The sequence below is a fragment of the Drosophila gunungcola genome, unplaced genomic scaffold (assembly GCF_025200985.1).
Source record: "Drosophila gunungcola strain Sukarami unplaced genomic scaffold, Dgunungcola_SK_2 000149F, whole genome shotgun sequence".
Classification (NCBI taxonomy): Eukaryota; Metazoa; Arthropoda; class Insecta; order Diptera; family Drosophilidae; genus Drosophila; species Drosophila gunungcola.
The window spans coordinates 18,438-39,138 of NW_026453310.1; the positions used below are offsets into that span (position 1 = coordinate 18,438).

Sequence of the window (20,701 nt, forward strand, 5' to 3'; positions counted from 1 at the left end):
AAACAAAAATTTGGAAAACGTTTGCGCATGTATTGTATTAGTTCTATAACCAAATTCTAAAAATATAATCTCTCGTCCTTCTTCCAGTCTCCCCTTATCATCAAGCTTAAAACAAAACAGAACATTTTTATGTATGAGATGTCGCATATATGTATTGTATAATCTTTGATAGTAGTCTCCTATGCACACGCTCCTTGTGCGCATCGTCACTTTATGTACTACTGTACATAGTGATATTATCAAATTTAAGACTATTGCAAACACGCGGAACCGAATGAAGCATGGTGATTTTAAAAATCCAGCTATTATTTTAGAAGTTATTTAAAATTATGTTTTAATGTGCGTCACTGCATATGAAATACAATAAAATTTTCGCACTTAAATTGGACGAGTAATTGGCACGGGGGAACTAGTTAATTTTTTTTTGCCGACAGCGGTTTTATAGGGCCGTGTCAACCACGGATGTACATGCATATGCAATTATGTTCAGACGTCCAATTTTGTCGGCTAAATTTTCTTTTACAAGTTGAATTTATTTAGTTGTTCACTGATCATGCTAAAAAAACCTTGCCGATCGGACGACATATAGCAGCAGATCGGGTAAAACATGATATGCGTTAATCTGTTTGTTTGCCTAACTAATGGTTTTTATCAAATCGAATTAATCATTACGGGTTCAGATTTTTAATACTAACCCATCATATTCGTCGCTTAAATTTTTCGTCTCTAGATTTTTAGATAAGGTCCTTTCACTTGGAGGAAGATATTGAATAAGGCGTGTTGATGGCATTTTGTTTACTACATTTAAAAAGCTATATTTTGCTTTAAGATCTTTTGGTATTTTGCATGCTGATCTGGTCGGTTCCGCTAACAACTTGGTGCATTTGGTCCACTCAGAAATATTTCCGTTACAAATGTAACCAGACTTATCAAAAATAAATTGAGAGCTGCCGCATTCAGAGCATGATTCAATAGCACCGAAAGTCAGCAAGTCTGATGCTTGATCTAATAATCTTTCAGAGTCACCAGTTAAAGGCTGTTGATTATTAAACTGTAAAAGTTTTTCAATGTCGGTCTTCTTCATTGTACTTTTAAGTTCGTCCCGATACTTAAAAATGGCGTCATTTTGACTTTGTAAATATTTAATTTTTTCGATTTCATCGGTGTTATTTAACAGTTCCGTTTTAATTTTTTTAGCTTCAGGTAATTCTTCAGATTTTATTGCTCTGTCAAAAAAGAAAAAAAACAAAGGATTATTTAAATAGATTTATTCTGTTGCATATTCAGGGTAGGCTTAAATATAAAGCAAAGTTAAAGTGCAATGCTTAGAAACATGTTTTGCGATTGCGAGTTGGTCCGAGAGTAATCATTTTGTTTCACCTAAGGAACTGGTGATTTAAGTAAAAGTTAATGCGTGTATGTTTTAAAAAATTAATTATATCTGTTTTTCGATTCATTTGTAAATCATTCCTCTGAAAGTATTTAACTGAACAATACAAAATAACTTTACCCCAAGATGCACGACCTTTTTTTATTTATTACATTTATGATTAAATGTTTTAAAATTCTCCTTAAGAAGACATGTTTGAAAATCGTTTCGTTAAACGTGTGCGTAGTGATTTTGTTATGGTAGGCATACTTGCTTTGTATAATTTTTCATAATTTACCGTCGAAATGCAGGAACCCTGTGCATTAAAAATCAAGTGATTTTTCGCAGGATTTTGAACAGTGCGCTCGAGTTATGGTTTGGAGCGAACAGCTAAGTTATTAACTTGGGATTTGTGTTTGCAATAATTACGTCTTCTCAGTTAAAGTTTTAGAATCAGATTAATTTATATTACTCAGCTCGGGTATACAAAACCTCCGCTGCACGAAAAGCTCTTACTTATGTAGAATACAATGTTAATAAATCTATGTATGTGAATATATATTATATATGTGCGTATATGTAAATGGGTACTGATGTCTTGGTTGCCGGGTGTTGCGACAGTAACATCCTGCTTGTTGCTGATCTTGCACTTTCGTAATGGAGTGGTAGCCTCTGGCCGATCGCTGATGCTGCGATTTGTTGGTGGAGTGGACGGCCACTGACCGCCAGTTGGCCGACATTCACCGGGTAGGTAACTCGCGCGAGTTTCCGCACACATTGTTGCGGACACAACGCCGCCCCCCAAACCTCAGCGACTCAGACAAATGGTCATTAGCCCAAACACTGGGTAAATAAACGCTGAGTTTGGGAACCAACGGAAGTAAGCAGAACCAACACATTAGATACGCCAAAACCTGCCAACTATGCAGATTCTCATTCCACTCGAATCTGCTAGTTATGCGAATTCACAATCATACCATTTCATTCCCACATATTCCAATGTATTCCATAAGTTACTCTAAAGATAACCGCTCTGTTGCAGCTTTGGGGGGGATTTTAAAAATTATGATGTGTCATAAAATAAGGAACCGTTCTGAACACGACATGGTGCCTGGATACTTATTTAACACTTCCATGGCGACCGGAAGGCAAAAACAACTAAAGTTCATATATCTTAAAAGTCATCGGAAACGATCGTAAACAAAAAACAATTTAACAAATCTTAAAATTATAGTCTCGTATGTGAATCTTTTACCGGGGAAATAACAAAGATTAAGGTCAACAGTACTACGGTAACAACAATGGTATCAATAATTATAGCCAAAACAGCTATTATTATAATGCCCAAAGAGCACTAAACAGAAATTCAAATCATACTGGGAGAGGAGACTTAAATACTTATGTAAAAGAAATCAATAACGACTATGAAAACCAGAACGCTGACGTGTTGACGGCCAGTGTGCGCAAGGAGACTACTATATATAGCCGCAATATACAAAATCACCAAAAAATAGTCCGATCTTAAAATGATTAAAAAGGTATTGCTTTTATAAGAGTAATATCGAATATTAGAACTTTTGGGGTCGGTGGAGCAAAAAGTCTGGTTTTGTGTTCTGGCTTCAAATCGCGCTCAACTACACCTGACTCATCTCAATCCAATACTCCGTTCAATAAACAAGATTTAGACTGCATTTTTTCTCAGAACACTTCATTATTGACAGTATTCAAAGAAAAATTCTTAATAATGTTAGCACTGTGTGAAAAGAAAACGTAAACATTTGGCACAAGGCAGGGTTTTTTCTTTACCCACTTGCAATCATGAAACATGAGGTCATTGCAGAAATAAAAAAGTTGACAAAATGTACAATCATTAAACATGACACACATTGCAAAAATAAACAAGAAAGGAAGCAAACTTCGGCAAGCCGAAGTTCATATATCCTTGTAGCTATTGCAAAAACTAAACATTTTTAAAAACATTAAAATTATTATTGACTTGCGTATATGTTTAAAAACATTGAAGCTATGATGATTTGCAGCTCAATTATTCGATAGTTCCTATGACAGCTATATGATATCGTTCTCTGATTTTAATAAAACTAAAAGCGTAATTCTGAACTGTCATATTATTAACTAGTCAAAAAGAATTTCTAAAAAAAATTACAATATAAAAGAGTTAAGTTTATTTAATTTATATTTTTATTTTTATTGTTCCCATGGGAGCTTTATGTTATAGTCGTACGATTTTGATGAAATTTAAACCGTAATGCTTAACCATTACTATATATCGAAGAACTAAAAAAAATCAAATAACAGCTAAGTTATAATTTTTTTTCATTTATTTTTCCGATTGTTCCTATGGGAGCTTCATGCTATAGTCGTCCGATCCGGTAGTTCCGACTTATATATGATACGACTTGCAATAAAAAGACAACTTCTGGAAAAGTTTCATGAAGAAAGCTTTAAAACTGAGAGACTAGTTTGCGTAGAAACGGTTGGACAGACGGACGGACAGACGGACATGGCTAGATCGACTCTAGTAGTGATGCTGCTCAAGAATATATATATTATAGGGTCGGAAATGTCTCCTTCACTGCGTTGCAAACTTCTGACTGAAATTATAATACCCTCTGCAAGGGTGTAAAAAATAAAACGAGTGACCACTGAAATGTAGCCTAATGGAGGCCGTTTCGATACAGCCTATTACAGGCGCGTTATTACGGCCTTTGTAATAGTTGGTCGCAAAGTGAAAGTGAGAATCGAATAAGAAGAAAAAAAAAACAAAGTAATGGCCGAACTTAAGCCATTCCTATGCAATGGCATGGACAAATCACTCTGGCGCTCCGAATGGGAGGTCTGATTGCGCGCATTCAACATATATGCAGAGAGCGAAGAGATCAGCTCAACTCTTAAAAATCGCAATAAACTTTTGCATCTGGGAGGCTCACAATTTCAGTCTACTGTTTATAACTTGCCAGGAGCAAAAAAAATAAAATGAATATTTTTCGCCGATACGCAATTCGGTATTTGAGCGACGAGAATGAGGATGGAGAATGTTTCCCCGAGTTTCTTATGCGATTGCGTCAGCAGGTGAGGAAGTGTAATTTTGGTACTTCCAAAACAGAAATAGGATAAGCTAATTGATTCTTGGGCACCGGCGGAGCTAAAGAAAAAGTTGCTGTCAACTGAACAGTCCTTGGAGGAAGTCATATCTGCTTGTCTAATTGAGGAACAAGTGCGCAAGCAAATGGATGCTCAGACTCTATGGTCAATAAGATTGCATCGCGCACGGCTAAATGGAACAACACCAAAATAGAGTGCGGCAGATGAGGCCGAAATGATCATGATTCAAATAGTTTGCTTTGTCCAGCGGAAAATGCGGAATGTAACAGATGTTGATCCGGCGGAAATCATCGAGGAGGTGCAAAGCGGCGCTAAGTAGATGAAGCACCGGTCCGAGCAGTGAGTGGTGGTCAACGAACCCTGTTTCCGAGTTGCAAATGATTGTGACATGGGCGAAGTCATTTCTTGCCGAGTTGGTGGCTTACCAATTGGCATGGTTATCGATTCCGGATCGAGGTATAACTTATTAAGTCAAGATGATTCGAACTATCTACAAGGCGCAGCTATATTAAATCTGGGAACTGATTCGACAAATCAATTTCGGGCATATGCTGCATTTTGTGTTTGAAGCACAGATTTCAGTTGGAGGGAATGCTGAGTCTATTGCCACCTTTTATGTAATAAAAAAGGGTAAGCAATCTTTGCTTGGTCGCGAAACAGCCATAAAACTCAAGGTGTTGAGACTGGGCATAGCTATAGAGTCGAAAAGCTGGAACCTTTTCCAAAGTGAATAATGTAATCTATTCGTCTGTCAATTGAACCACATGTGAGGCCCGTGAAGCAACCAATGCGACGCGTCCCAGACGCCATTGAGGACAATTAAAAAAAGAGCGAGAATCGGCTTTATCTCAATATAATAAAGCCAATACACCGACTAAGTGAATGGATTTCTCCAATAGTTATCGCATTGAAAGGTGATGGGAATATAAGGCTGTGCATTGAAATGCTTTAAGCGAATAAAGCAGTTCAACGGGAAAATTACCCATTACCAACATTCGAGTCGTTTTTAACGAAGCTTAAGAACGCTAAGTATTTTTCTTGATTGGATTTGAAGAATGCGTATCAACAATTTGAATTGCATCCAAATAGGCGAGAAGTTACTACATTTTTGATACCACAAGTACTGTATAGATACAAGCGTCTACTCTGCGGTGTTAACTCAGAAACTGAGATATTTCAAAAACTGCTGGAGGAACGATTAGCGAAATGCCTTAAATTATATAGATGATGTAATTGTCATCGGGAGTTCTTTGGAGGAACACGACAAAATTCTGGAGATGATAAAAGTTATTTTCAAGGAAAACAATATATTTCTCAACAGAGATAAATGCGTATGGAAAACACAGCGACTTAAGTTCCTCGCGCATATATTATCTGACATAGGCATTTTTGCTGATCCAAAGAAAGTAAAAGTAATTACGGCATGCAGGCCATCAAAGAAAAAAGAGGCCTGGTCACGAACGTGGGAAGGTTCTTGCCAGGTTTGGCAGATACAACAGAACCGTTGAGTAATTTAAGAACTAACAAGTAGAGAAAGCATTCGACAAATTAAAAATTTGAGTTTCACGAGTTTCGGAGTTAACATATTTTAACGTGAAATTAAAAACACGCGTAATAGCTGATGCCAGTCCTGTAGCGCTGGGAGCGGTCTTAATACAGTTTGATGTCGAGAATAATCCACTTATCATATCGTTTGCAAGTAAGAGCCTTTCTGATGTTGAAGTTGAACGGAAGGGAAAGTTTGGCATTGGTATGAAGCGTGAAAAAATGTCATTACTATATTGTTGGTCTGGAATTCGAGAACTGGCAGCCTGTCACTGCGAGCGTTGCTGAGAGTGGAGAGCATTCTGTCCATCATTGAGTAAGTCGTTTACATACATCAAAGTCAACTTCGGTCGCGTGTAGACGTGTTTTCTTAACGCTCCGGGAAAACAATAAGCCACTAAGTCGATAACGTTCGAAAAAATTTATAAACGCGAGGTTTTGCGATTCATGATGCTAATTCGCATATCGTAAACTAAAGTTTTAGTTAATTAATTAATTAATATTACGCTCTATCAATAAATGAGTAAGAACGTGGATCAGCGCACTCAACGCCAAAAACAACAAGACGAAGCCCGTGAAAAAATTCAGAGAGAGCAAGACAAACGTCGTCTCTCTTTGGCCCGAAATAATGCTTGTTTCTCATTCACTAGTAATACTCTAGAACCGAAAGTGCAAGAAAGTGCAAGTTTACTGACCGCCGAAAACCAGAGAGCTAGTTCTTGCTCTCCCGCCCTGCTTTTCAGCGCACAGACACCATGGAGTGAGCAATGCAAAACTCCAACCGAGCTTCTGCCACCTAGTGCAACAACAACAGCAACTACTACGTCAACTACAACGGTCTCTGTCGCCAACAATGCAATAACGACTCCACTCTCTTCTTCTGCAGCGGGTAAAGCAACAACACAACCAAGTGCAAAAATCGGGTCAAACGGCAAAAACAAAGCTACGGTAGAAAAAGCTACAATTCCGCAAGCGGCTTCGGCCATGCAGACAGGCATGGATCGCTATATTAATATTTCCAAGCGCAAGCTAACCCCCCCAAAAAAATCTGACGGCAATATGCCCAAAATAAACCGTACCAACAAAGGCCCTGAAAATCTCGGGCCATTAAATGAAAATAGATTTTCCATTCTGGCGGAGCCTGAAACAGAGTACGAAGAATTAGCCCCAAAGAAACTTAAGCCCCCACCTATCTTTATTCGGGAGAAGATCTCCAACGTCCTAATCAATAAAATAGTTGAGCTTGTCGGGAAGGATAACTTTCAAGTTATTCCGCTTATGAAAGGGAATATAAGCGAAACCAAACTTCAAACCAAAACCGAAGATGATTTCCGAGCAGTGTCGAAGTACCTAAACAATGCCAAAAAGAATTACTACACGTACCAGCTGAAAAGTTGCAAGGGCTTACAAGTTGTCCTCAAGGGAATAGAACCCGATGTGACCCCCTCTGAAATTATAGAGGCTTTAAAAGAAAACGGTTTTTGCGCCAAAAATGTTATAAACATTATGAACGAAAACAAGAAGCCGCAACCACTCTTCAAGGTCGAGCTGGAGCCAGACAGCAGAACTTTGAAAAAAAACGCAGTGCACCCGATCTACAAGTTGCAGTACCTTCTGCACCTTAGGATCACAGTAGAAGAGCCGCACAAACGGAACGGGCCAGTGCAATGTACAAACTGCCAGGAATACGGACACACCAGGGCTTACTGCACCCTCAGGTCAGTTTGGATCATGGATCGCTATATTAATATTTCCAAGCGCAAGCTAACCCCCCCAAAAAAATCTGACGGCAATATGCCCAAAATAAACCGTACCAACAAAGGCCCTGAAAATCTCGGGCCATTAAATGAAAATAGATTTTCCATTCTGGCGGAGCCTGAAACAGAGTACGAAGAATTAGCCCCAAAGAAACTTAAGCCCCCACCTATCTTTATTCGGGAGAAGATCTCCAACGTCCTAATCAATAAAATAGTTGAGCTTGTCGGGAAGGATAACTTTCAAGTTATTCCGCTTATGAAAGGGAATATAAGCGAAACCAAACTTCAAACCAAAACCGAAGATGATTTCCGAGCAGTGTCGAAGTACCTAAAAAATGCCAAAAAGAATTACTACACGTACCAGCTGAAAAGTTGCAAGGGCTTACAAGTTGTCCTCAAGGGAATAGAACCCGATGTGACCCCCTCTGAAATTATAGAGGCTTTAAAAGGAAACGGTTTTTGCGCCAAAAATGTTATAAACATTATGAACGAAAACAAGAAGCCGCAACCACTCTTCAAGGTCGAGCTGGAGCCAGACAGCAGAACTTTGAAAAAAAACGCAGTGCACCCGATCTACAAGTTGCAGTACCTTCTGCACCTTAGGATCACAGTAGAAGAGCCGCACAAACGGAACGGGCCAGTGCAATGTACAAACTGCCAGGAATACGGACACACCAGGGCTTACTGCACCCTCAGGTCAGTTTGGATCATGGATCGCTATATTAATATTTCCAAGCGCAAGCTAACCCCCCCAAAAAAATCTGACGGCAATATGCCCAAAATAAACCGTACCAACAAAGGCCCTGAAAATCTCGGGCCATTAAATGAAAATAGATTTTCCATTCTGGCGGAGCCTGAAACAGAGTACGAAGAATTAGCCCCAAAGAAACTTAAGCCCCCACCTATCTTTATTCGGGAGAAGATCTCCAACGTCCTAATCAATAAAATAGTTGAGCTTGTCGGGAAGGATAACTTTCAAGTTATTCCGCTTATGAAAGGGAATATAAGCGAAACCAAACTTCAAACCAAAACCGAAGATGATTTCCGAGCAGTGTCGAAGTACCTAAAAAATGCCAAAAAGAATTACTACACGTACCAGCTGAAAAGTTGCAAGGGCTTACAAGTTGTCCTCAAGGGAATAGAACCCGATGTGACCCCCTCTGAAATTATAGAGGCTTTAAAAGGAAACGGTTTTTGCGCCAAAAATGTTATAAACATTATGAACGAAAACAAGAAGCCGCAACCACTCTTCAAGGTCGAGCTGGAGCCAGACAGCAGAACTTTGAAAAAAAAACGCAGTGCACCCGATCTACAAGTTGCAGTACCTTCTGCACCTTAGGATCACAGTAGAAGAGCCGCACAAACGGAACGGGCCAGTGCAATGTACAAACTGCCAGGAATACGGACACACCAGGGCTTACTGCACCCTCAGGTCAGTTTGTGTAGCTTGTGGAAACTGCCACGGCTCCGAACCCTGACCTGCCAACAAGGGAGACTCTCTCACTAAAAAGTGTGTAAACTGCCAAGGAAACCACACAGCAAACTACAGAGGCTGTCCAGTCTACAAGGAGATGAAAAGTCGGATGCAAAGAGCGACAACGGCACGCCAGAACATTTACATGAAATCACTAACGACACCCGAAGTTTTCTTCGCAAAAGCAGCCAGGTCATCATTTGGCCCTTCAATTACCACCAACAGCATTTCCTACGCCAGTGCTCTAAGATCAGGCACAGCTCACATAGAGCCGAAAACTGATAACATACAGCAGGCCATGGGACAGCCACAAAGTAACATGGAAACTATGATGATAACTTTGCAACAAAATATGATGGAATTTATGTCCTTCATGAAAACCACCATGCAAACTCTAGTGCAAAACCAAAATATCTTGTTACAAATGCTTGCAGCTCAGCAGTCCAAATAAATTATGCCTAGCCTCCGAATAACTCTGTGGAACGCCAACGGTGTTTCACGGCATATACCTGAAATAACTCAATTTCTGAACGAAAATCACATCGACGTTATGTCGCTGGCAGAAACGCATCTTACCAGCAAATATAACTTTCAAATACGAGGATACACGTTCTACGGCACCGATCATCCAGATGGCAAAGCACATGGCGGAGCCGGCATCTTAATAAGAGACCGTATCAAACACCACTTTCACCAACGGTTTGCAAAAAATTATCTGCAAGCTACATCGATAAAATTACAGTTGGGCACCAGCAACCTTGCCATTGCCGCTGTCTACTGCCCACCCCGCTTTACAGTCCCAGAAGACCAATTCATGGACTTCTACAATTCACTTGGAGAGCGATTCATAGCAGCAGGTGATTACAACGCCAAGAACACACACTGGGGATCCCGCCTTGTTACCCCCAAAGGAAGGCAACTATATAATGCACTCATCAAAACACGCAACAAACTGGACTACGTTTCACCAGGCAGTCCTACATACTGGCCAACAGATCCTAGAAAACTACCTGATTTAATTGATTTTGCTGTGACAAAAAATATTTCTCGCAATCTTATATCTGCAAAATCGCTTTTGGATCTATCATCGGACCACTCACCAGTGCTAATAACTCTTCTTCAAAGCCCGGAATTAATCGAGCACCCTTGCAGGCTGACGTCGCATCGAACCAACTGGCTGAAGTTCAAAAAGTACGTAAGTTCCCACATCGAACTAACTCCACAGCTCAACTTCAAGGAGGACAGCGACTGCTATGCCAATGCACTGGAGTCGGTACTCGTCGCAGCAGCCAAAGTCTCTACACCGCAAGGGAGGGTTGGGCACACACACCAACACAAAACTAACCTTGAAGTCGAACAGCTTGTTTTGGAGAAAAGACGTTTGAGGCGTGCTTGGCAAACCAGCAGATCGCCATCCTCAAAACATAGTCTTAAGGAAGCTGGTCGCAGACTTACCAGGGCTCTAAGGCACGAAGAAGAAAAAGCACAACGCCAGTACATTGAGAAACTTTCACCCACCAGCACCAAGCATCCCCTGTGGAGGGGATCTAAGTGCGCCGGCCGAAACAGTAATTCCCGTAAGAGACTCTTCTGGCAGATGGGCCAGAAGCGACAAAGACAGAGCCTGTACATTTGCTTTACACCTTCGAAATGTTTTTCAGCCAAACCCTGCAAATAATTCATTCACACTACCGTCGCCTTCAATTCGAGGTGGAACTGAGACGGCGCCAATTCTGTTCCAAACAAACGAAGTTGCAAAAGTCATCAGCGAGCAATTAAAAACAAAAAAATGCCCCAGACGGTGATCTAATAACTCCTAAGATGCTAATTGAACTCCCAAACTGTGCAGTGTAGGTAATTTGTAAACTATTTAACGGGATTACACGACATGCTACTCCCAAAAAATGGAAAAAGTCGGTAATCATAATGATCCCAAAGCCAGGAAAGATCACACAATACTAGCCTCATATAGACCGATAAGTTTACTCTCGTGTCTGTCAAAACTGCTCGAAAAATGCCTTTTGACACGCATAATCCCATATCTGAAAGAGCACAACATTATTCCGGCGCATCAATTTGGCTTTCGAGAAAGCCATGGAACAATAGAGAAAGTTAACAGATTAACAACAGAAATACGAACTGCATTCGAGTCTCGGGAATACTGCAGTGCGGTATTCCTTGACGTTGCGCAGGCTTTCGACCGAGTCTGGCTCGATGGACTTATGCATAAAATCAGAACGTTACTACCGGAAAACACTCACAGGATACTTGAATCGTACCTTTACAACAGAGCCTTCGCCGTGAGATGCAACACTACAATATCCGACGATTACACGATAGAGGCTGGAGTTCCTCAAGGTAGCGCCCTTGGTTCAACTCTATTTCTCCTTTACACCGCAGATATTCCCACGAACGAGCGGCTAACTACTTCTACATTCGCAGACGATACCGCGATCTTAAGTCGGTCCAAATGCCCAATTCAGGCAACAGCACAACTAGCTGATAATCTCGTGGTAGTGGAGAGGTGGTTATCAGACTGGCGTATAAAAATAAATGCGCAAAAGTGTAAACACATAACGTTTACTCTTAACAGACAAACGTGTCCCCCGCTAACTCTAAATAACACGCCACTTCCACAAGCCGACGATGTAACGTACCTTGGCGTCCACCTTGACAGAAGACTTACATGGCGGAGACATATCGAAGCTAAGAAAATTCATCTAAAACTAAAATCCAATAGCCTCCATTGGCTCATAAACGCTCGCTTCCTCCTCTGCCTGGAGTTCAAGGTTCTGCTCTACAATTCAACGCTTAAGCCAGTCTGGACTTACGGCTCCCAATTGTGGGGAAACGCGAGCAGCAGTAACATCGACATTATCCAGCGAGCACAATCAAAAATCCTGAGAACTATCACTGGAGCACCTTGGTATGTTCGGAACGACAACATCCACAGAGATCTTGGCATTCTACCCGTAAAAGATGAAATTTCAAAACAAAAGGCGTCCTACCACACCAAGCTAACTTCTCATCCAAACCAGCTCGCCAGGGGCCTAGCCAGGGTTTCCAACCGGACCCGATTGCAACGAAATGACCTTCCAGCTCAGCAATAGTTAGTTATTAGAGCCCTTACATCCCGCGTCAGTCAACTTGACTGTCAGATATAGCTTTTTATTTAAGATTTTATATACTTATTGTTAGTCTCAATTCAGAGAAGATTCAATAAATAAAATGCATATGTAAAAAAAAAAAAAAAACTTGTAAAGTGCGGATCGCACCGAAGAAATAATAAATATTGTTTGTATATCTGAGTTATTGCGTGCAGTTGGTTGGTAATTATTGGGCAAATTTCAGGTCATTACAGTAACTTATGATTTTCAACAATCAATCGAATTATCGATACTACTTAAACAAATCACGCCAGCTCTAGTACTCGATTTTGGTCCCTCAAGTTAAGACGGAAAGGTAATGTTTTCTTTTTCCACACACAATAAATGTCATTAAACGAAATTGTCGAGTTTTAATTGAACCAATCACCGTCAAACCTACATACACTGCATGTAATCTAAGCTTGTTTAAGATAAAAGCACCAGTACTTTCAGAAAATAATCAAATCTCGAAAAGATCACAGAGCATAAGATAAACACATGATCACAAGCGACGGTAAATCTAAATATACTTATCTATGAATACATTATACCCATTTACTCTGAGAATAGCGCTCAATTCGGACCTGTTCTACCAACAACTGGACCGCTCATGCAGAAGAGACCATTTTTTGATCAATAGAGGTCCAATTCACTTCCATCAGGACAACGCAAGATGACGGGCCAGAAGCTCCGTGAGCTCGGATGGGAGGTTATTTTGCATCCACCGTATAGCGATTACCATCTGTTTCTGTCCATGGCGAATGAGCTTGGTAGTCGGAAGTTTTTTTCCAACAAGGGAGCAAGCTTCTATAAGAGGGCATTTTGAAGTTGACATCTCGGTGGGTACTAGTCATCGGACAAAACGGCGCATATATTTGACATTAATCGCATGATTGTAACCAATTTTATGAATAATTGAGAACTCAATATATATGCCGCAAGACTTTTTGACACCCTTGTATATGGTACAAACTTGACCCATTTTTTGTAACAATTAAAAAAATGCATTATGTGTAATGATTACCTAAGCATCGTCCGAGAAGAAGAAGATAAAGCATTTCAAAGCGGATTAAAAACAAGCAGCGTTTTTTTGACGCCGTTCAATTAAAAAAAAATTTTTTTTTTGGTTATTGCAAGATATACTTACGGGAGAACGCTTTTTACTGCCGCTTGATCATCACTCGTTAGACTCGCATAACCAAGCAATGCTGCTCCTGAATCAAACCAGCCAAGTTCAGAGCGCAGTTTAGCAAAGCAATCCAAATGATGCCAAAGCGGCTGCCCTCCATACTTCATACCAACTTCAGTATCAAAAACAGTTTTCCGTAGGCGGACTTGATCCTTTATTATTTTTTGGTCGCATCCACGACACGTCGAACGACTTGATTTTGCATATTCGATTCCAAAGTCTTTGAGTGCTAAGTTATAAGCCTTGGATCGCTTCGTTCCCGATTTTGCACGTATATCTTTCTCTATATTTCCTATGAAAGTTATATACATTTTAATATACGTATATTGATTAAACCTCGATTCTCTTACCAATAAGATCACTTAATTCATTTTGGTCAACGAACCGAAGGTTTTGAAAGTTCTGTATGTCTCCCACAGAGGCAGGACGTTGGTTTTTGAAAAAGCAACTTTTATGATACCAATTCGGTACTTTTGCATCATGAAATGCGGACTTTACAAAAATTAAAGAAAATTAGTAAGCAATCGATTATTTATAGCACAACAATACTTTTAACAAGAAATAATATAATAATATAGTTGAGTGTCTTGACTATCAGTGACCCGTCACTCTTATAACCAATTTCAAAATAGCTTAGTCCCTAGCTGGTGACACCATGTGCGATTCTTTCGGCACAACCCGGCAGGTAGCAATGCTATATATCGTTTAATTGGTCTTGACAGCACCTGTCAAATGACTTATAGTTTGTTTATGTTTAGCTTTCGCACTCAAGTTCACAAGCGCTGAAGTTCCAGTAATTTTTAAGTATTTTTCTGGACGAGGAAAAACTGCCGCGGAATCTTACAAACGGATTATTTCTGTTTTAGATGACAACAATGTATCGATTCAAAAAGGTAAACAGTAGTTCAGACGACTCTAATGTGGTAATTTTGTCATTGAAACACTCAAGCTTGAAGGACGATCAGAGACCGTTGATACGAATAAAATCGTGGAAACAGTGGATCGTGATCGTCACGTGACCATTAAAATGATCGCAGAGGAGCTCAAACTAAGCGATCACCGTCCGTAGACATTGAATGATATCACCATTTTATGATATCTTTAGTAAGCCGATTTTATCGGACAATGCTAACTATGTTAATATAATATGCGCTCACAAACTTTAAGGTGCGCGTGGCCCTATTTTAAACTGGATACGTAAGCATCAAAAACCGTTGATATCATGGGTTTATAATAGCTAAGAATTGGGAATTATTATGAACACGCATTACGTGGCTGTTTGGACTCGGCCTGCAGAAATAGTGTTTACCCAGGCATTGCGACTTTACTCTCCAAATTGTTGAACGGTGATGCACTATAAACAGTACAAAAAAGTGGCCCAATGAAAATAGGCACGAGCTTGTTATGCGAGGAAAACACAAATAACATACTGTAGAGATATTAATAAAAAATAATTAAACTAAGTACGGTGCGAATATTTTAAAACTCTAGTTTTTAAGACAAGGATAGAGGTTGAAATGCAACTTTGATTATAAAGATTATTACAATTATTACATAGAACACGAAAGGGTTCATGCAGACCAAATTTGAAGTAAAACTTGGATAATTAAGAGGATGGTAGTTGCGGGTTGGTCTAAAAGGCACATTACAAGTTAAGCTGTTAAGATTGTGCGTAAAAATAGTTCCAAAATGGATTCTACGATTTACAAGAGTAGGTAAATTCAGCAAAAGTAATATGCGAAGGGCGATAATTCGATCAATTTGTACTTAAATTAGGACGGACAAGGGAAGTAAATAATAATTAAGTTGTATAAGGATCGTCAAATTCTTTTGACCATCGCTTAATAGATCTAAGAACACTCATAGATTTGTTAACAGTAGACTTCATGTGACAGTCGAATTTTAATTTTGGGTTAATAAGAACTCTTAAATCGTTTACGAATATATTCGGTCCAGTGGCATAATATGAAGAGAATAGCTTATAAATAAAGGCGCACCCCTATAAAAAGTCATTACGGTACATATAACCACTAACCATACAACATATAGACCGGTCATTTCATACAACGAATTTGGACACAAAAACTTTTCATCGGGAGGCCTCTGGTGCTCTCAGCAGCAGGCCCCGGCGCTCCGTGTGCATTCGTATTTTTTGCTCTCTCATTCTTACCCAGTCGGAAGTTAGAGAACGCATTCCAATAAAAAAGGCTTCTTTCATGCATGCTTTGCAAGCGAAAAAGAATGTAAGAAGCTATAAAGAAGCATTGTTTATGCATTCTAAAGAGTTTTTGTGAAATTGTCCCTTCAACTATAATGCATAAAAAAGCCTTCTTTTGCAATGCAAACAAAAAGCTGAAACCCGCACGCTGCCGATCGTTCGATATTTTCGAGATCGTGTTTTTCACCGAAAACCTCGCTTACGAAAGAACGCAAAAAGAAGTTTTGTTTCGGAATGGACAAACAAATGGGAAACCAATTTAATCTATTTTTCTTAATGAACAGCAGCGGCGTAAATATATTCACTTTTTATCTTTAAAAACAATATCTGAACGCTTTGTTATGTTCGTGGTATATGACTTGTTAAACTTTTCCTAAAATTAATTCTGTAAAAAATATTAATATTTAATTTTATTAATAATAATATTTAATATATCTTATATTGTATTAGAAAATTATTAATTTGAATCAGTTTTTTATATATTTTAATTTTAGGTAATAATATAAACACGATTACAAGATTTCTTTTCAAAGCGTGATTTTGTTTTGAATTATTATTTTACATTTGCCGGCGCTATAGTTTCCTCCGTTAATGTATTCACAAGGAGTAACCGAACAAAACGGTACTCTAAAAAGCAAACGACAAGAATAAAATAGAAAATGCAAGAAAGCGCGAGATCCTTTTCGTTTCTTTTGCATTTCTCGCCACTTGCATTTTGATTTTCAATTGAAATAGCTTGTGCCTCTGCGATTTGTGAAATTAATATATTCTTTGCGGTTTTAATTTTCAAGTAAGTATAGTGTTGATAAATACTGTTAATAAAATAACATGAACCAAACACTGGATTAATTAAAACAATAACTGATGTCTACCTGTGCCAAAAAAATATTAAATTTATAAACACTTATTAACAGTCTTAAAAACAAATGTAAACAAATTGTTCCTTAAACTGTGTGTGGCTGTTAATCAAACAAATAAAAAGAATTATTTATTGAGCGTACACTGCAATAAGACTTGAGTTTTAATTTAATTAATGCGTTTTTAATATTATTTTCGTTTATTTCCAGAAAAAACTATTTCAATTCAATTTAAATTTAAATTTTTTGTTTTGTGAACTCGTTTTGTTTATTTGTGTGCTCTCTTTTTTTCTCTTCCTTTTACTTCTACCTAGGGTGGCCTTACATCTACATACAAGTTGTGTTTTTTAGGGTGGACCTAAGAACACAAATTAAGTGAATAAAAATGAAAGAAAAATAAACATAAATTTAAATAATTAGACATTACATAATAAAAAATTTAATAATTTAATTGAAAAAAAAATATATTACAAAATAAACAAAACTAATATAATTTAAAATGAGGAGAATGTCGCGGTCATATATTCACCGTTTAACGAAAAAACAATAGGAAGAGCTTCATCAATCGGCTTACTTTTGATACAGAAAATAATTCTGGAAATGAATGCCCAAATTTATGTGAACTCGAATCGGATAAAAGTGCATCAAACTATTCTTTTGAGTGTGATACCTATGAATCTCCGTGAAAATTTATTAGAATGGTAAATGGTTAAATGGTTCAACTTGAGCAAAAGACAAAATATTCATGATGCGCCGAAATGAAATAAACGCACACATGCTCCCGTGTATGAAAATGCATGATCACGCATACATACAAAGACCAATTCAAGCGCATTTCTTCAAAATGCGCCTCTTTGCGACTGAACGGCTGAACTCGTGCAATGAGTGCGCGAGCATAAAAATGAGAATAAGAATAAGAGAGCAAAAAACACGAATGCACACGAAGCGCCGGGGTCTGCTGCTGAGAGCACCGGGGGTCTCCCGATAAAAACTTTTTGGGTCCAAATTCGTTTACCAGTGACCAGTCTATATGTTGTATGGTGAGTGCTTATATGACTTTTTATAGGGGTGCGCCTTCATTTATAAGCTATTCTCTTCATAATATGCCACTGGACCGAATATATTCGGAAACGATTTAAGAGCTCTTATTGACCCAAAATTAAAATTCGACTGTCACATAAAGTCTACTGTTAACAAAGCTATGAAAGCTCTTTGATCTATTAAGCGATGGTCAAAAGAATTTGACGATCCTTATACAACTAAATTATTATTTACTTCCCTTGGCGTTTCTTATTTAAGTACAAATTGATCGAATTGAGTCGGTACAAAAAAATGTATTCTTGTGTTATTTGTGTTTTCTTTGCGAACTCGATAACTGCCCACTATGCTTACAAAGCCCGCGCGTAACAAGCTCGTACTTATGTACATAGTTTCGTTAGGTCACTTGTTTGTACTGTTTATAGTGCATCAACGTTCACCAATATGTAAACGGCATGCCAGTTTTTCCGTCTATGTCTATACCGTTTGCGAGCTCAGCTTAAAAGCTAGAGATTTCAATTTTTCACGAATAATAATTTTAATCAAACGTTTGAAATAATAAATTAGACATTTTCGACCCTACAAAGTGTATAAATTCTTGATCAGCATCACCAGGAAAGTCGATCTAGTCATGTCCGTCTGTCCGACGGTCCGTCTAATTCTACGCAAACTAGTCCATTAGCTTTAAAGCTACCTGCTTTAAACTTTTCCGTCTAATTTTTATTGCAGGTGGTAAATAAGTCGAAACGAACCTGATCGGACGACTATATCATATAGATTTCATAGGACATCGTTTTTCAACTTTAGTAATCTCAATAATAAACAATGTCAAAAAACAAAATAAAAATTTTTCCGACTATTTCTATGGGATTTGATCCAGCTCGTTCCGACTATAATTGAAAGACAACTTTTGGAAAAGTTTCATGCAAATAGCTTAAAAACTGAGATACTAGTTTGCGTAGAAACGGACGGATAGACGGACGGACGGTCGACTCTCGTTGTGATGCTGGTCAAGAATATACATATATACTTTTAGGGCTTCGAAATGTCTTCTTCAGTCCGTCTTCTACAGTCCGTTGTACATATACCAGCACTTGACATAAATAGAAGGATGGAAATATTACTATATACATATTTACATTTTTTCAACGGCCATAAGCTCTACCTAAGCGCTGAACTTGTTACTTTTTTCAAATATGCTGTAGCCTATTTTTTGTGTTCATTTGGTTTTTTAGTAAACAAAATTTCAAAAACTATTCAAATAAATAAATAATAATTTTAAACATTAAATAATAACACAGCATTTTGATTATTTAGAAAACTTGCCTAGTTTACTCATTAAAGTCCGTTTGTGTTTATGTACTATGGCAGTTATTAAAACTTACTTGAACCATAACAGCGATTCGAAGGCTATCTTTGGGAATAGAACATTTACATCCTTTACAAGAGGCTCTCCCAGTTCTGGCATATTCCACCATGTACGGTAATTCAATATCCATAATAAAAAACTTTTTATTAAGTCAATATATTTTACAAGAGCGCGGTCCTATCGATGTTAACGAATAATTAAACTAAGTAATCGTTCCTTATTGGGGGTATTTTTCACTTCAGTGCGATGTGTGACTTATAGCTTGATTCCATTGCCACATTTTTTAACATTTTGAATCTGTCTCATTCACACATTTTTAATGAACGTTATACACCGACATGTTGGTGGTGAACCACTGACGGTTTGCGTTGAATTTCCATTTTTAGTTTGTTGAGTTGCAAATGAAAAAATTTCAACGCCAAAGCTATTTATTTGCCATTAAACCACCAACCAAACATAACAATAAAAGCTAATTTTAAATTTCTAAATATCCCCTTATGGACTATCCACCATATTTTTCAAATATGGTCCGTTATTCCTTGGAATTAACGTTCCTAGCCCAACGGTTTTAGCCGTTATTTAGCCGATGATTTGTCGGCGCAACAATAAAGTCTTGACGCGAAAGAATTTTAATTGACATGGCGGCCATCTTTGTTTCTATGAACCAGAGGCCTATTCGAAAGAGAAGAAGGCCTGGGAGGTTAGTGCTCCCCCAGACATCAATTTGAATACAGAGTAGATATAAGCCATTATTTAAAAGTTTTGCTGAGTTTTTCTGCCAGTTCCAACCTCAAAATATTAATTTTTTTTATCTAAGTACCGGGGTGAGTAAAGGCACTGAAGAAAATTGTACGCTGGGTATTTGCCTCTCACTCTCTCTCATGGCTAGCGTACGGAATACGCCCATCTGAGTACTTGGCTTTAACAACTAATCCATTGCATTAAAATAAAATAAGAGCCGAAAAAGTACTTTTTAAAGAGTTTGATAGAGTGAAAAACCCCCTAAAAAATACTGCAATGTATTTTAATTCTGGATATATTAAAAACGTTTCGGTCGAGTCGGTCTAATTGTATTGAAAAAGTTTAAGCGACTCCTTAACACAAGCAGCCGCTGATGCAAAAACAGATGGTTGTCCACCGATAAGAAAACAAACCTTAAAAGAAGAAGAAGACGAATACCTACAAATTTATTTATTTTGATAATTATATGGATAACACAGCAAACTTAATAAAATTTTGTAATTTGCGAATAGATTGTTTTCGGCAGCTCATAATTTATCTACCGTTGTTGGCGAATTGGTGAGGGAGAACGATTTTGCTCAGACGAGTGTACTGCAAATGACTTCGCAAATATTAAAAGACATACAGTGCAATGGAAAACTTACCTTAGAGGAATTGTCATCAGTAAGATCAGTCTGGACACTTGTGAGTATATATAACAACTATAACAAAGATTTGGCTAATTTTGGGAGATGGATGTACCTAAAAACAGTAAAGACTTCATCATGGAAAATATCCGTATGAGCATAAATGCCTGTGACCAATTAATGCTCATGTTAGCAGGGCTAGCCAAGAAGAAAACAAATTGGAGAAAAAATGGATAGCATATCTCTTTT

General features: G+C 38.2%; 1 protein-coding gene and 1 long non-coding RNA gene across 2 annotated transcripts; one reads left to right on the top strand and one right to left on the bottom strand.

Annotated features, from left to right (window-relative positions):
• Positions 1-661: 661 nt before the first annotated feature.
• Positions 662-19,297, bottom strand: LOC128265733 (poly [ADP-ribose] polymerase-like). The gene is made up of 4 exons (XM_053001934.1): positions 19,102-19,297; positions 13,954-14,095; positions 13,562-13,895; positions 662-1,226 (listed from the first exon to the last, which is right to left on the bottom strand). Exons 1-4 carry the CDS (start codon positions 19,213-19,215, stop codon positions 677-679), a joined length of 1,140 nt encoding a protein of 379 aa, XP_052857894.1. The 5' UTR covers positions 19,216-19,297; the 3' UTR covers positions 662-676.
• Positions 6,293-13,375, top strand: LOC128265734 (uncharacterized). Its single transcript, XR_008268909.1, has 2 exons — positions 6,293-6,353; positions 12,985-13,375. It is a non-coding gene; the product is annotated as an uncharacterized LOC128265734 (long non-coding RNA).
• Positions 19,298-20,701: the final 1,404 nt, after the last annotated feature.

What these genes read in the sequence shown, in the direction of transcription:
- LOC128265733 (XM_053001934.1), bottom strand. Translation starts at nt 19,215, where the DNA reads ATGGATATTGAATTACCGTACATGGTGGAATATGCCAGAACTGGGAGA. An exon ending in GAATCGCTGTTATGGTTCAA is followed by an intron (nt 14,096 to 19,101) that starts GTAAGTTTTAAT and finishes ATTTTTGTAAAG; the next exon opens with TCCGCATTTCATGATGCAAA. An exon ending in GCAGTAAAAAGCGTTCTCCC is followed by an intron (nt 1,227 to 13,561) that starts GTAAGTATATCT and finishes CTTTTTTGACAG; the next exon opens with AGCAATAAAATCTGAAGAAT.